Raw genomic sequence first — 15,609 nt, 5'->3', positions numbered from 1 at the left:
ACAAAGTGTTGGTGTTGCTCCTGGGCACAGCTGTGCTTCATGTTTTAGTACAGCCTATATGCTTCACATTGCCTGCTCCATGTAAGCATCTGTGGGGGTTAGAAGCCTGTGGTGTGTGCAGTGAAAAAAAAAGGAAGTAAAAATAAACCATGATTCAGGTGATGAGGAGGTACAGGATTCCTTTGTCTTCGCTTGCATAGGATGATGGAGTCCAACGTTGCAGGTAGAGCCAGAAAAGCCTGCGCCTAACTTGGCATACTATTCTTAAAGCAGATCTCTTCAGCAAAGTGCCACTGGAGACTCCTTTCTTACCATATGCCTATTTGTTGATGTGTCCTAAATTTTAAATAGTCTTTTTTTACATTGTTTTATTGGTTTCTAAAGCAGGGACAAAATACCTGTATAACTAAGCAGACTACTGGGAAGAGATTTCTTATGCGGTCAGTGACATCTAACAATTCATCCTTGGCATTTACATTAAAATTCTGAAATTGTCACCGGTCAGTTCTCATCAACCAAATCTAAAAAAATCACGATTGAATTCCTTGAAGATAACTTGTTGAGCACTTGGATCCCCCTAGTTATAATCTTCTCCTATGGCAAAAGGGAAAGCAGCTGTAAGTTCCCATATACCAGCAACAGAGAGGCTCCTCCAGACAAAAGCACAGCAGTCAAGCAGGGGAAACCGCAGACACCGGAGGGAAATGTATGCAAAAATGCATACAGAATCAATTGTATATTTGTAAAGTGACAAGTGCTGATACTGAATTAATATATCTCATACAAAAATATCTACAAAATCCTATGCATAAGTAACAGTCCGCTTTACAAATATACAACTGATTCTATATACATTTTTGCATATATTTCCTTCTGGTGTTTGGGGCTTCCCCTGCTGATTGCCGTAAATTCCCATATAGCAAAAGATTCCTAGACTACCAATTATTCATGTGCTACTCCAGAAGCTCCTTATTTTGAGAGTTGTTATCAGGTCATTTGAATACATGGCCACAGCCTCACAAAGGGCAATTAGTGTCTGTTGAAACAGGGTTCGTTGAGGTATGACTTGCCAATAATTAAGCAAAGAGAAAGTACACTCTGTATCTCAAAGCCTAGCAGTAGAGTTTCCAGCAGGTAGCTCATGAATTACCAGTAGCTCACCAACAGCTGAGGAGAAGTTTGTGCATCACCTAGAAGAGATCTGCTCAAGGCTTTTTTTTTTTTTAACTTCCATAATTTTTTTTCTTGGCGCTACTTAGCTGATGGCTAGTAATTTCCTAGTTAATGTTCTGTTTTTAGGACAGAATAACACTTGATAACATGCTGAGGGTAGGGAATACCTCCAGATACTTTTTATTACTCAAAACTAGCTTTAGGTTTTTTTATTTAAAGGTCTAGCACCTGAAGTCTCTCTCTCCCCATAAGCCTGTACCTTACTAACAAAACTGAGCACCTCCCTATGAATCTATCGTTTCCATTTTCCAGTTTGCCACCTCCACTGCTTTTAGCTTACATGGGTCTTGATGCTGATGTTTGTTTCTGGTCTTGGAACAAATCTGAACGTTTTATAACATGTAAAATGTGTGCCCATTCCCAATGAGCTCTGTTCCAAGGTGATTAGGATTTGTACAAATGCACAGGTGGAAAGGAATGTGCTCATGTACTGTTCTGTAACTGTGGGCTTATAAAGATGCTTCAGCAATTTATTCTGTAGAGTTAAGAGTGCTGTAATGTAACCTTGCTTTTACAGTGTAGCATTGTGTAAGAAATCTCCAGTCAGACAGGTCAGGCAGCTCATGCTAGCAATAAGAAAGGAGAGAGACAGGGCTCTGTCATTTTCCCAGGCCTGGTAAATGTGTCTCCTTTCCAACAAAAGCTTGAGCAGCTCATCAAATGCCACAACTAATTCAGGAAATAGATGTTCATATTTGAGGAAATGATTCACTTTGGAGACAGAGGAAGGAGTGACCTCAGCTAATTTGACAAGTATGTCTGCCGCTGCTAGGCTGTTGTCTTTAAAACTCTCTAAAAAATATTGCTGTTTTTGCCAACATATCACCTGCCTTGCTAAACAATAACCCAGCTGAGTTATTTCCCAAAGGAGTGATCACATGTGCTATGTACATTATTCTTCCCTAGAAGTACAAAGGCATTCTCAAGCCTTTGGGATAGGCTTGTCAAGGGGTAGGAGGCAGAACTAAATACTACTATTGAGTCAACGTGAACAAAATTGGTGGAATCTCAGTCCTTGCTGGATGATGAAACATTAGTCTTACTATAATGAGTATCATTTTTCCTTAACAATGTTGGCCCATAGCTAATTCTGGTTATGTAGCACTGTGATTATTATCCTGTCCAGTATGTGATCCATGATAGGTTATGAATCATAACCTACCAGGGAGCACATACCAGATGGGATAATAATCATGATCACAAAAGAATGAAAGTAATATATTGGATTTCAAAGCAGTTACAGAGATATGAAAGAGTTGCTACAAGCAACTATGAAAAATATTTGAGATACAGATTCCTGTAATTTTTCAGGATGAAAATGGAATTTTGAAAACATTAGACTGGGCAATATTCTGATTACTTCCAGGGAAAGTAATAATTCATCCTAGCAGACCTAATGACCAGGAAGAGAGCTTTCTCTGCAGTAGCTTCCTGCTTTTGCTTGACATCCTTCTCATCCTTAGGAAGTGATTGCCACAAAAAACGACTAGCTTGTGAAGACAAAGGAGTTAATCTGGTAGAAACGGCTCAATGCAGTGGATGTTTCTCTGCCGTTCGCTTACTCTTCTACTGTTGCTCTGGGTTGAATGGAGATGCTTGTCAGCTCTCCCAGTAAGGAGTGGCAATTGGAAGCAGATAGACAGCTCATCTGTTCATAGCCAAGGTGTGTTACTTTTAAGATTGCATAGGTATTGGAAGGAAAGGCTTCAGAACAAGCTACCATCTTAGCAGTCTCCCACCTTCCCCAACAGTAAGATGATAGGCATTTATGAGTAACTGAATGGTGGCAAGGATGTGAGCATTCCAGATTTCTCCAAGGATGCTATCCTTTGAATTGCACCCATCCTGGAACCCTGTACCTGTAAAAAGGCTAATGGTTTGGGTGACGATGTTACAAATGATATCTGGAGCAGCAAAATTCAGTGAGAGAAGGTCTTGCAATAGTTAGTCCTGCTCCAATCCCAAATGGTACACATCATCTTCCAGAAGTATCTCCTCTGGATACATGCCTGCCCTCTGTAAAGGTCTAGAAGACAGTAGAGTGGAATTCAGCACCCCTCACATTCAAGTGGCCGCTATCTATGGCTACCCTCTAGATAACATTCTCCCACTCTAGCAAAATTTATGTAGTTTTGCTTAGCTGAGAGGGGAAAGGGGACCAGATTTCTCATGAGATCACTTCCCAGCATGGATTGAATTTATTTCTTTAGCCTACCCAGAGGAAGGAAATTGGATCCAGCTAAGCCATATGTGAAACACCACTTGCCTTTAGGGGGGTTTGAAAAAATGTTCAAGGCTATGTACACATTGCAGCTTATTAGAAAGGCTGATGGCAAACAATTGTCATCTACTTTTGCCTGAAGGGGCTACAATGGTGGCCCTGCAAGGACAAGTTGCATGATCGGGCCTGAATTGGGCAGCTGAGGTGCACAGGAACGTGCCAGGGTGCTTGCCTCCCCCTAGCCGGTCTCCCGGCAGTAAGTGGGCATTTTGCAGCAGCCTTGAGGCCAGAGTTGTCGGCAATGCACCTGCACAAAAATAAAAAATGAGTCATCTCCAGTACAGCTTGCCTTTTATATAGTAGACTAGGAAAAAGTAGATCCTTTTAGATAGCCAAGCTACTTGGAGATGAGATCTTTGTACATTTACTATGCAACGTGTAGCAGCCCCTGAACATCATCATCATGCAGAGACCCCCAAATGTGTTCATGTGGGTAGCCTGACAATTACTACTGTGTTTCCAGACACACGGTTCTTTTTTGGACAAACCCAAGAGGGCTAATTCTGACTTTACCTCCTTGGAGCAGGAAGGTGCTTCTGTAAGCAGCTAGGAGGCATCCCTTTGCATCAGTAGAATGTACTCATTCCAAAACAGCTGTCTTCACCGTAGAGAGACACTTGGTTGAGAACATCCAAATATTTTAATTGGCTGCACCTCCAATGGTAGCAATTTTGTGGCGGAACCCACTCGGTGTTCTTAATGTTCCCCAAGTTCCCACACGTTCAACAAGGCTAAAGATGCCTGTCATAAGGTACTGGGCAAAGGGAGAGCATCTGCAGCTAGGCAAATGTACTCAGATTCTAAACCTGTTTAATTTGCCCACAGTTGATAGATTCCCTGCCTAGAACTTCAATTAATTTCCCTCAACACTCACCCATGCTCAGGGCTCCACTTAAGAAACTAATGCTTAACGGTAGTGTTTTCAGTTGTCATCACAGCAGCTGAGTGAGTGCTTAAGGCCTTTCATCTAGTACTGAACTATGCATTTTCCATAAAGGGAAGTTAGGTTTGAGATGGAATCCTAGCTTTCTTCCTGTCCAATTTCTTTCTATATTCAGTTGTTCTAGGTCTTCATTTATCACTCTGTCTACAGAACAAATGTCACGGGTCAACAGGGGAGCGCTCTCCATTCTCAGATGCTCTGATGCCACTGCATTGCTGAGTGCCTCCTGTACAATCTCAAGTTTTTGAACCCGTATGAAAACCAGTGAGATTTAATCTTATCAGAAACCACTGTGTTGCTATAAAACATCAGCTTACTTTAACGCTCACTGGGGAAAGGGAGCTTGTTCTTCCTAATACAGGCCCCGTAAAGGTTAAGTCTACACATTTTCTGGAGACATATTCTACACTCCACTTCATCAAGATGGAGCTGGGGATTTCCTCTCTCTAAGTCAGGGGTGGGCACATTTTTCAACCTAAGGACCACATTCAAGTGTTTAGTACTGGATACAGCCTCAAACGTGGAACCTTAAAAAATAGACAGGGACCCAGATGTGGCCCTACTACTCTACTGCTCTTAATGCCATTTGATCCTCAAGCAGTTCAACAAGGAAGGGGGTGTTTGAGTTGCTAGCTGATGCTGCAGTCTGGCAGCTCTCCTGATAATTTGTTGAGCTACTTGAGGAGCAGCTGAAAAGTTCCCATAGGCTGTATATAGACCCGGGCCATAATATGTCCACATCTGTTCTAAGTCTTCTTTTGACAGACAAAGGTTTCCTCTACTGGAACAATTCTTAGTGGAAGGAAGTCTATGGATCTAAGCTATTTATTAAATAGTTGTTTAGTAGTTATTAACGCACATCCAGATGCTATATACATTACATCCCAAGTCAAGGATGCAAACTGATTAAACACAAAATGATGAACTAAACCTAGGATCCGTGCAATTTTATATACAAGCAGGCATTAATATTTGCACAGTGCATAGCAAAGGTATATTCAGGCTATCCTTATCTGTTTGGAGAGTTTTCCTCCAGAAAACAAATTAAATATAATTTAGTTGTACATAGCTTTTCATGCCACTAGTTTAGCTGCAAGTTTTCAGTTTCTATAATTCTTGAAGAATTATTGAAGTGGGTTTGCATGAGGGTTCATACATTCTTGGGCCCTCTTTTTCTCCAGCTACCAGTTGTCACAATCTAAGTACCCCAGGGAAGCTATTCTTGATTTTGCATAAATTCATGCTAGCTGAAATGAAGCAGCTTTTCATAAAACTTCCTTCTAAGAACAGCATATCAGCCACTGGCTTTGTGCAGCACATATCCTAATATTTTAATATATATTTTATATTTTTTATAAATTTCTCTTCCCTACTTCCAAAATCAAATATGCAACTGCAAGGTAGTTAGTACTCACAATCCAGAGGAATATTCACATTGGAAAGATAATCAGGTTCCTAGCAGTAAATCAATCTGTTAGTGCCTCAGTTGTCCAATTTAGCAAGAGTCTGTGCACATGTGCACTACAGTGAAAAAAACCCTACAGGGCCATACCATTTAATTACGCCTAATGGCAATTTAAAAAATCCGTACCGTATTTTTAAATTGTAAGCCTGGGAACTCAGCAAAAAGGTAAACAGTATGTTTGCCAAGCTCTGTTTCTAGATTCTCATTATAGTGATGGCCATTGTTTAAAATAAAATGCAAAATTATATTCATTGCTTATTCTGCATTGATGGCCTAAATAGTTTTTGCATTAAACAAATCCTGGCTTTATCTAGCTGTTGTTTGTCATTGTATACAGAGAGCTTAATCGGGGAGGGGGAGGGGGAGTTGGTGTTTTTCTGCCTCAGATCTTGTGGCAGTTCAGCTATTGTATCTGAAGTGTGATGTGAATTGGTGGCAGTGCAGACCTTTGTTACACTCGTGCGGCACTCTCTGCACAATACTCTGATTGAGTGGGAGCCATTTGCAGCTCAGATGTCTATGATCTGTGACCTAAAAACAGCTCTAATTAAGTCTGACACAGTAGCGTATTAGCTTGCTTGAAAGCCACTGCAATCTATTCACATTAGCCCCCTTTTCCCCGATAAAACATTCTCCCTCTGTAAGCTGGCAAGACTGCAGCTCCAGTTCATTAGTTGGCTGCAGATCTAACATAGATTGGGATGAAAATAATTGTGTATGGGGTTTTGGAACACTGTAAACAGTGGATGGAAATCTGCAATATATTATGGAATGCACTGTTCATTGTTTATAAAACCACCAGCTGCTCCCAGCCAACTTCAGCTTTGTCTCTAAACATAAAATCAGAAGAGCTTCTGAGCCTCCATCTTGTGGGCTTTAATGACATGGGACACAAAGAATACACCTAGTAAGCCAAACTGCTTCCATGATGTGGTAATATGCACTGGTGGGTATTCCCCTGCCCCACCTTAATTTTCTTACAGTGGAAAAGAACAAACAATACGAAGAGCATTAACAGGCAACGGTACTTGGGCTTGGAGCCGATGCTATTCTCCCGGTGTGCTGCTCTCTGGATGCAGGGGAGGCATTCCTCTGGCACGAGGCACTAGAGAGCTCCTTGGACAGCATCGCTCTAGTGCAAATGGAAGTGCTTGACACAAGAAGAAACAAGTTTGGCAGAGGAAGATCACCGCTACAGAGCTCAAAGAGAAGTGCCCCAGGGACAAAGGTGACCAAGTGGAAAGACCACTTCGTATCCTACATTCCCATGAGCCTATAATGTGTGTACTATCCAAATAAGCTGCCCACCATTCAAGCTTCACAGGTAACAGAGAACTCTCATAAATCATATTGGAAAGTCTTTCTTCAAGGCTATTTCAAGGAATAGGTATCTGGTATGCCAAATCAGGCGCAAGTTCAGAAGTCCTGCATTGTTCAATAAAACATGCCTGAGAACAAGATATACATTACAGGCAGGAAATACAAGTTTGCATTTTAGGCTGGATACATACATGAGATTGCAGTGGGAGGGGCCTAAGAATGGATTGTATCACTGACTGCAAGCGAGGATCTTTTTTTTTTTTACAAAAAACTTCCCCGTATAAAAACCTTGCAAGTAAAAAACAAACGAACAAAAAAGCACAGCAGAGGAGGATGGATGGATGTAGGAAGGCTTCTATATGGGGGAAGCATTATCCTTGCTTGCAGCCTGAACTGCTAAAATCTACTCACTCTCATTAAGACTTGCCCGTTCCTCTGCTAGATGCAATAATCTGTGTTTTAACAGCGAAGTTCTCTTTACAAACAGAAGCGAAGGGGGGAAAGGGCAAGCATGCTACATACGCAACTGCCAACCCATTTTTGTTTAAAACCATTCAACCAAAGTAAGGGACAGCACCTGTTTCTTTAGTGTCTCATGGTGGGAAGATCGAAGAAGAAAGGGTTAGAGATATTCATCTGAAGAGGAACGTCAACCTGAACCAACATCTTGGCTGCATGAGTCTCTTGCCAGCTGACTACATGCAACATGCTTTCTGGCAGTGAGAGGAAAGGTTACCTTGTGACTGAAAAGGGTTATATCTCCGCTGGGCGAATAGCCCCTGTTCCAGTTGACAGAGGGGAAGGTGTCTACACACACTTTTAAAATGTCAAAACCATCTTTATTAAAGAAGAGTTTTACAACAGGCTCAAGAATATGAGTGTATGAAACTGGCAGGAATGGAAAGTACTTGGCGTGGAAATGGAGATGACTATAAATGCACATCCTGGTAAAGTCAATGCCACCTGTTCTCTAATTGCAGAAACTGTTGGCACAACAGAACACACTAGGAGGAAGTAGTCTGGGCAGTAGGTGTGGACTTGCACAATGCTGTTGGCCTAATCATTTAAAGTTAGAGAATAAGCATGGCCAATTCATTGTCTCTGATATAATTCTCTTAATGATTAGATCCAAAGTATTGATTTTTTACTACAGATACTAAAAGATAGGTACATTTTCATATTGCAGCAGGATCCTGCATACTACTGTATATACAACTGATTCATGCATTACATTATTTCGTTTTCTGATTTACACCGATATAAAAAAATAGGCTTGTCATTTATATCTTCTTGTATTAGCTGTGGCACCCCTTTGCCAAGAGACTATGGCAGCACATTAATCTGGCTAGCAATCTCCCCTGAACTGAAATCGCCATCAGTACATTCACAGACATAAAAAAGGTGTGACTTCTTTATACAAAAACAAGAGCAAGGAACTATTACCTATAGAAAGGGGAGGGTCAATCCCTTTGATTTTATTAGAATGGCACAGATGTGAGAAGTTGTACAGCAGCACACTGATCTCGTTCTATAAATCCTCTAAAGCCCCAAGAACAGAGTTGATGAAGGGTGAAGGCAGACAACTCATGCATTGAGCAATTCGTGTTCTTTATCTGTTTTCCCAACAGCATCTGGATTGGACAAGGGGTCCAAATCAGCAAAGAGGCTAAACCAAGCAGTTAAATCTTTAGAGGTACTTGCAGCTTCTGCAAAAACAAAACAAAATCACCACCAAGTCAGGTTTTTGTTTGAGAACGATCTGAAACAACATTCATTCTGACCAGAGATATGCATTGCCCTGCTGAAGAAAAGATACATCTTTACTGAAATACGCTGTTAGGCTTTTAAGGTGCCACTGTTGTTACAAGGTGATGACAGCAAGCTTTTGAGTTTCACAGAACTCTTCATCGCGCTGCAGGAGTTAGGTGCAACTGAGAGGCATGCGTGTTTTTAAATTTACTTTTCCTCCACCTACAGTCTTTGTTATAGGACATTCTCTCGCGTTGCTCAATTATTTGCAAGGAAGTCCAGTTAACACTCCCTGACAGGGATGCACACGCGAACATCGTGCCCTTTATCTACTTGTGCAGGTGAGGGTTTTTTCTTTGCCACCGCCAACATTTTCTTGAAAACAGAAAAGAGGCGGTGATAACTGAGGAAGGGTTTTGCTTCTTTTTGTGCTGCTGTTCCCACCTGAATGCATTGACAGAGCCTCAGTAGTACACGCTGGATGAGCTTGGTGGGTGGGCACTATCCCTCGAAGCTTGAGCCTCGCGAGCTGCCATCGCGGCCTCTGCCAGCTGAGACTGTCCGATACATCTTCTTCTTCCCAGGAGATGCATGGCCATTCCACAAAACGTTTATTCTCTCTGCCATGTGCACCAGTACCGAAGTGACTCACATTCGCTCTAACAACGTTATTCCTCAAAGCATCCCTGGAAGGCCAGGGGCATATTTGCCTTTTGAGACTAAGGGATGGCCCTGGGACTTGCCTCTATCTTTGGTAAGCTTTTTTGGGGGGGGGGGAGGGAAATTAAGGAGGCCGTTAGGTGGCAAGATCAGGAATGCCAAAAGCTGGCAAGGCTGCAGAGCTGGGTCCATACTGCCTCCAGGCAGAAGTGTTTTGATTCAGATTGCCAATTGGAAAGGACAAGTGTTTGATTCCAAAGAAAGCAGAGTGTGTCCTTAATGATCCAGCGAAGGTTTGTGGCCTTTATAACTCAAGGGGTGCTGCTACACTGCCTTGGCTGCATTAATGCCAACCAACAAACAGGCATAGGAATTTCCACACTGATTACTTAAATTATGCTCTAATTAAAGCATAATTCCTGAAAGGAAACTGTTTTATGTAAATAGATCTGAGAGCAACTAGGGGAGAAAAGTAAGCTTTAATGGCAATGTGGGTAAAATAAACACAGATGAGGCTGAACAACCCAAAGGGTAACATATTTATCACCTTTCATAGGCGTCTTGTTGATGTTCATGACCAGGCCACTGGATTTTTGTGCTGTCTGAGGTGCAGGGGAAGGACTAACACTGCTGGCCGCCCAACCTAAAATTCAATAGCAAAGTTGCACTTGTGTCAATCAACAGTAATGACCTAATGAGCTCATACCACTAATGGTAGCAATACCTGAAGCAGCTGCTGGAGGTGTATCTCTCTCCCAAGGCAAGTCAACCACAGTTTATTTTTAGGTGCTATTTACTTGGAATGGCAAACAGCAATCTCTTTAACTGTCCTGCTTGGTTAAATCAATTAACCTATAGTACATCATATTGAAAATGCTGATACTTAACAGAAATCCTGAACAGATTTGGTGTGATGGGGGGAAAGACTTGAGCCCACTGCAAATGGCAGCCTGATGTCTTCTCAGCCTGCAATTCTGTACCCCAAGAAGGGTCCCTGGCAGCAACGAGCTGTGACCCTTCCTGGGTCGATATCAGCTGCAGTAGCCAACACTTGCCACATGCATGGGGGCGGGCTCTGCGAAAAACAGCAGTTTTAAAAAACTGTTACAGAGCAGCCCTTATCTAATGGATTTTCATTGTTTAGATACAGTGAACCTGTAAAGGAAGAAAATTGCCTGTGGGGAAAGACCCCCTTTCCAACCAGTTTTAAAGTGTTTGTGGCTGAAATCCTATGCCAGCTTGTACTCAAAGAGCAGCTAGAGGCAAGACTATCAGTGAGACATTAAGGAAACTAAGCCGCCGCCTCCTCCTCTGCCACCAACTGTACCAAATGTGGAAAGTTGAAACAAACAAACAGAAAGTCATCCCCTGACCCCCAATTAAATTTAAAAATGGAAACAGTCACTAGATTGTTCACTCCATCAGACAGCACAGTTCTTATACATGTAAATTAAATTTGACTGCCTTAATTATTATTAGCAAACTGGAATGCAAGCAGAGCAGGGGGAGGGCAGAGAAAGAAGTTAATGCCTTTTTTATTAAAGCAGTCTATACAATTAGAAAGGCAGCCAGATGAGAGAGAGACATTACCAGTGGAATACTGAAAACACCTCCCTGGAAGGCAGGCTCTCTTTCACCTGCACTGAGAGCATTTCAAACAACAATAATTATTTGTTCTACAATAGGATCCAGAATCTGTTCATCTGCCCCCATGCCGCCCTCCTCCCCCCGCAGTCAAAACGAGGATAAATAATATAATTTTGTAAACAGACAAAAAAGAATGAACAAGAACGCCTTTACCAAAAGGCTAGAGGATGTGGGGAGGGGGAACAGTAAAAATAATTTCCTAAGCCTGCGAAATTTCCTGTATATACTTAACTTGGTGTTCATCATCGGACTTCAGTGCAGTCCCACACTGGGCCTGTACAGGTGCAGGCCAACCACTGGAAAAGATTTTAAAGCTCTCAGAGCCAAGCTACAAGTGACGCCTGACACAGGTTGGACACTTGTCAGCTTCCCTCAAGTTTTGATGGGAAATGTAGGCACCTAGAGAGTAACTGACTTACTACCCTAGTCTCTTATGTGGATCTGAGTAACATGTGAACAGAGCTCTAGATTTTCTGAAGGGTCTTGTTCTGTGAATGTAATACAATGAAGACCTTTTCACATCTAATCTGTGTAGTGTGCGTTCTGATTCAGAGGTGGGACGTAGGAAGAGGATGGGGAGAACAACTTTTTGTTATATGTGGAACTTAGAAACTACCTTGGGAAAGAACTCAAGGCCTGGTTAGAGGATGACCTTTTCCTCAAAGAACTGAAGAAAGGGGGAGTCCAAGTGGAGCGCCGTTAAGTTTGCCCACTCTCCTCAGGAAGGTGACAGCTACCAAAAGAGCTACTATCCAGGAGAGCAAATTGAGGTCACAGTTTGCTAGAGGCTCAAAAGGAGGTAGCATAAGTTGCCCTAGCACTAGTGAGAGACTCCATTGAGCTAAGGGAGGAGTTCTAGTAGGGAAAGTATTTTTAACATCTTTCAAAAATTGTTCGGAGGCCTGGTGTGAAAAAATTGCCCTGCCATCTATGGTTTCGTGAAAACGGAGATGGCAGCAAGATGGACCTTGACAGAAGAAGCTGATAGTTCCTGCTTCGGAAGTGACACTAGGTATTCGAAAATAAAAGAAATGGGGCAAGAGAATGGAGAATTCTCAGTGTGTGCTATCCATACTGAAAACCTGGACCACTTGTGGTTATAGGCTGACTGATTAGATGGTTTATAGGCATTTAGTATAATCTCTGCCACTTCTTTAGAGAAGGGGATGTTTAAGGGAACAGGAGGCCAAGCTGTGAGCCTTAGGGCAGGCACATTGTGCTGGAGGATCTGTCCCGTTGAGGAGGTCTGGGGTTTCTGGTAGGCATATATATGTGCCTCTGGACATTTCCCATAGGATCGGGAACCAATGGCCAGAAAGGAGTGACCAAAATACAGTGTGCCTTGAACTGTCTGATTCTCCCCAGTACCCTAGCTATTAGTGGTATAGGTGGGAAGTATAGAACAGGCCGTGGTCCCATGGGATCTGGAAAGCGGCCCCAAGGGACCGTGGGTCTAACCCTGCCATGGAGCAAAAGATTCTGGCCTTGGTATTGTCTGCGGTTGCAAACAAGTCTATGTCTGGTGTTCCCCATTTGTGGAAAACAGCGTAAAGTTAAGTGGGGTTGATGGCCCATTAGTGGTTTCTGCCTTGCTGTTCACGGTGCCTGCAATGTGGATTGCTTGTGGCGAGACATTGTGTTCTATGGCCTGGTGCCACAGGCGTGATGCCTCTGAGCGGAGCGTCAATGAAGCTGTTCCCCCTTGCTTGTTCAAATAATAGAGGGCAGTAGTGTTGTCTGTGTGGACCTGGACCCTCTTGTTACATAGTGGATCTGCAAAGGAAATAAGGGAATAACAGATCGCTCTCAACTCTAATATGTTAATGTGCATACCCTTTTCCACAATGGCCCACTATCCTTGTGTGGAGATATCCCCACAGTGTGCTCCTCAACCCATGAGGGAGGCATCAGTGGTAATAGAAATATCTGGTAATTGGAGCCCAAAGTGTACCCCCCTGGGCAGGTTGTCCTCAGACAACCACCAATTGATGGATTTGAGGATATATCTGGGGATAGAAAGTTTCTTATGTTGCGGTTTTCTGATGGGGTCAAAACACCTAATGAACCAATTCTGTAAAGGCCTCATAAAGGGACAGGCAAAGGGTGTAACACTCGTAGTGGATGCCATGTATCCCAGAAGCTTCTGGGTCAACACGGCCAGTTGAAATCTGTTTGTGTGGAATTCTGAGACTAGAGTCTATAATGATCTGGCCCTACCAGGGGTAGGAAGGCTTTACCCAAGGTGGCGTCCAAGTTAGTTCCTGTGAACTGAATCACCTGGGTGGGACAGAGACAGGATTTTTTCCAATTAATTATGAGCCCCAAGGAGGATACCATTTGGATTGTAATGTTAATCTGCTCTTGGAGGGAGTCCCTAGAACACGCTACCAGGAGCCAGTCATCTAAATAAGGGTAGACAGAGCACCCCCTAGTCCTAAGGTGGGCCACCACAACTGCCATGCACTTTGTGAAAATATGCGGTGCCAAGGAAAGACTGAAGGGAAGGACTGTATATTGGAAGATTTCTCCACGAAAGGAGAATCTAAGGTACTGTCTGTGTTCTGGGTGTATTGCAATGTGGAAGTAGACATCCTTTTAAGTCCAATACAGCGAACCAGTTGCCTGGTTCTAAGCACTGCAAAACACCAGAGAGAGTTAACATCCTGAATTTTTCAAGTTTAATAAACACATTTAAATTGCGGAGATGAAGTATGGGGCAGAGGCCGCCGTCTTTCTTCTCCACAATAAAATATCTTGAGTAGAAACTCAACTGGGAGTGTCCGTCAGGTAATCGTTGTATGGGTCCCTTAGAAAGCAGTTCTTCAATAACAGGAGTGAGGACTTTGACTGAACAAGTCGAAGCATTGGTGAGGAAGGATAGCTGTGGCAACTCTATAAACCGTAATCAATGACCTTGTTGAACAATTCTGAGGACCCACGAGTCTGAACAAATTGTAGCCCATGTCCGATAGAAGGGGGCTAGTCTGTCCCTGAAGTGAGGTTGTGTTTGTTGAGGGGCAGTCAGTCATATGGAAGTAGTTGGGGTAAGCCCTCTGTTGGTAGAGCTGGTAAGAATATCCATGGCGTTGGTGATATGAAGGCCAGTTCAGTGCTTTTGCAAGGGTTGTTGTTGCTGCTGAGGTGCAATCACTCCAAGCAAATGGGCAGTCTACTGGTTCTTCTTCATTTGTTGTAGGGATTCATCCATACATTCTGAGAATAAAGATGTGCCCTCAAAGGGGAAAGCTTCTATTTTGTTCCTCTTCTCTTGGGACAGTGCGGTGGAGCGAAGCCAAGAGTGGTGTCTAAGGAGTATGGCAGAAACCATAGTTTTGGCTAAGCAGTCTGCTGATTGCTTCCCTGCAGACATCTGTCGCTTGGCTAACCTGGTTGCCTCGCCCTGAAGAGCCTTGATAAGAGCTTTCCTGTTGTAGTTTTTGTTGTAGTTTTTGTTGTAGTTGAGCTTTTTTGAGATTTTGTTGTAGTTGTAACTGTTCTCAACCTTCCTGGATGTGGCAGGGGATGAAGCAGGTTTCTCCCAGATATTGTGTGCAATGTCCAGGAGGTCCTCTATGGCTGGGAAGGCAACTGATGCAGGGGAGTTGTTATATAGTGCTTGAAGCACTTTGCTTTTAAATTTTGGTGTTTCAGAGGTGATGTCTAAGTCAAGAGCCTGGGCCATCTTGATCATCTGCTCGTAAAACAAGCAAGAGTTCTCCGTCAGTGAGGAGGAGGCGGTATCCCCAACTGCTTCCTCCGGGAATGCATCCGAAGCCAGTTCAGATACTACATCCAAACAGGAGTGAATATCATAAGAACATAAGAGAAGCCATGTTGGATCAAACCAATGGCCCATCCAGTCCAACACTCTGTATCACACAGTGGCCAAAAACCAGGTGTCCTCAGGAGGTCTGCCAGTGGAGAAGGGGCACTAGAAGCCCTCCCACTGATTCCCCCCCCCAAACACAAAGAATACAGAGCATCACTGCCCTAGACAGAGAGTTCCTTGTGGCTAATAGCCACTGATGGACCTTTGCTCCATATGTTTATCCAATCCCCTCTTCAAGCTGTCTATGCTTGAAGCTGCCACCACCTCCATGAATTCCATGTGTTAATCACTCTTTGGATGAAGATGTACTTCCTTTTATCTGTTCTAACTCGACTCGTCAGCAATTTCATTGAGTGCCCATGAGTTCTTGTATTGTTAGAAAGGGAGAAAAATACTTCTTTCTCTACCTTCTCTATCCCATGCATAATCTTGTAAACCTCTATCATGTCACCCCTCAGTTGTCATTTCTCCAAGCTAAAGAG

The 15,609-nt window shown here is 43.0% G+C and overlaps 1 protein-coding gene across 8 annotated transcripts in view; it reads right to left on the bottom strand.

The window, feature by feature from the left end:
• Positions 1 to 8,686: 8,686 nt before the first annotated feature.
• Positions 8,687 to 15,609, bottom strand: part of ICA1 (islet cell autoantigen 1) — a 100,297-nt gene continuing 93,374 nt past the window's right edge. For all 8 annotated transcript variants that reach the window (XM_054991845.1, XM_054991847.1, XM_054991839.1 and 5 more), the window contains 2 exons: positions 10,199 to 10,294; positions 8,687 to 8,948 (listed from right to left, as the gene is read on the bottom strand). In XM_054991845.1, coding sequence (XP_054847820.1) covers positions 8,827 to 8,948; positions 10,199 to 10,294 — 218 coding nt within the window. In that variant the 3' untranslated portion in view covers positions 8,687 to 8,826. The remainder of the gene's footprint in view (positions 8,949 to 10,198; positions 10,295 to 15,609) is intronic.

Source organism: Eublepharis macularius, chromosome 11, assembly GCF_028583425.1.
Source record: "Eublepharis macularius isolate TG4126 chromosome 11, MPM_Emac_v1.0, whole genome shotgun sequence".
Taxonomy (NCBI): domain Eukaryota; kingdom Metazoa; phylum Chordata; class Lepidosauria; order Squamata; family Eublepharidae; genus Eublepharis; species Eublepharis macularius.
Note: the sequence above shows the minus strand (reverse complement) of the source record. Positions and strands in the feature narration are given on the sequence as shown.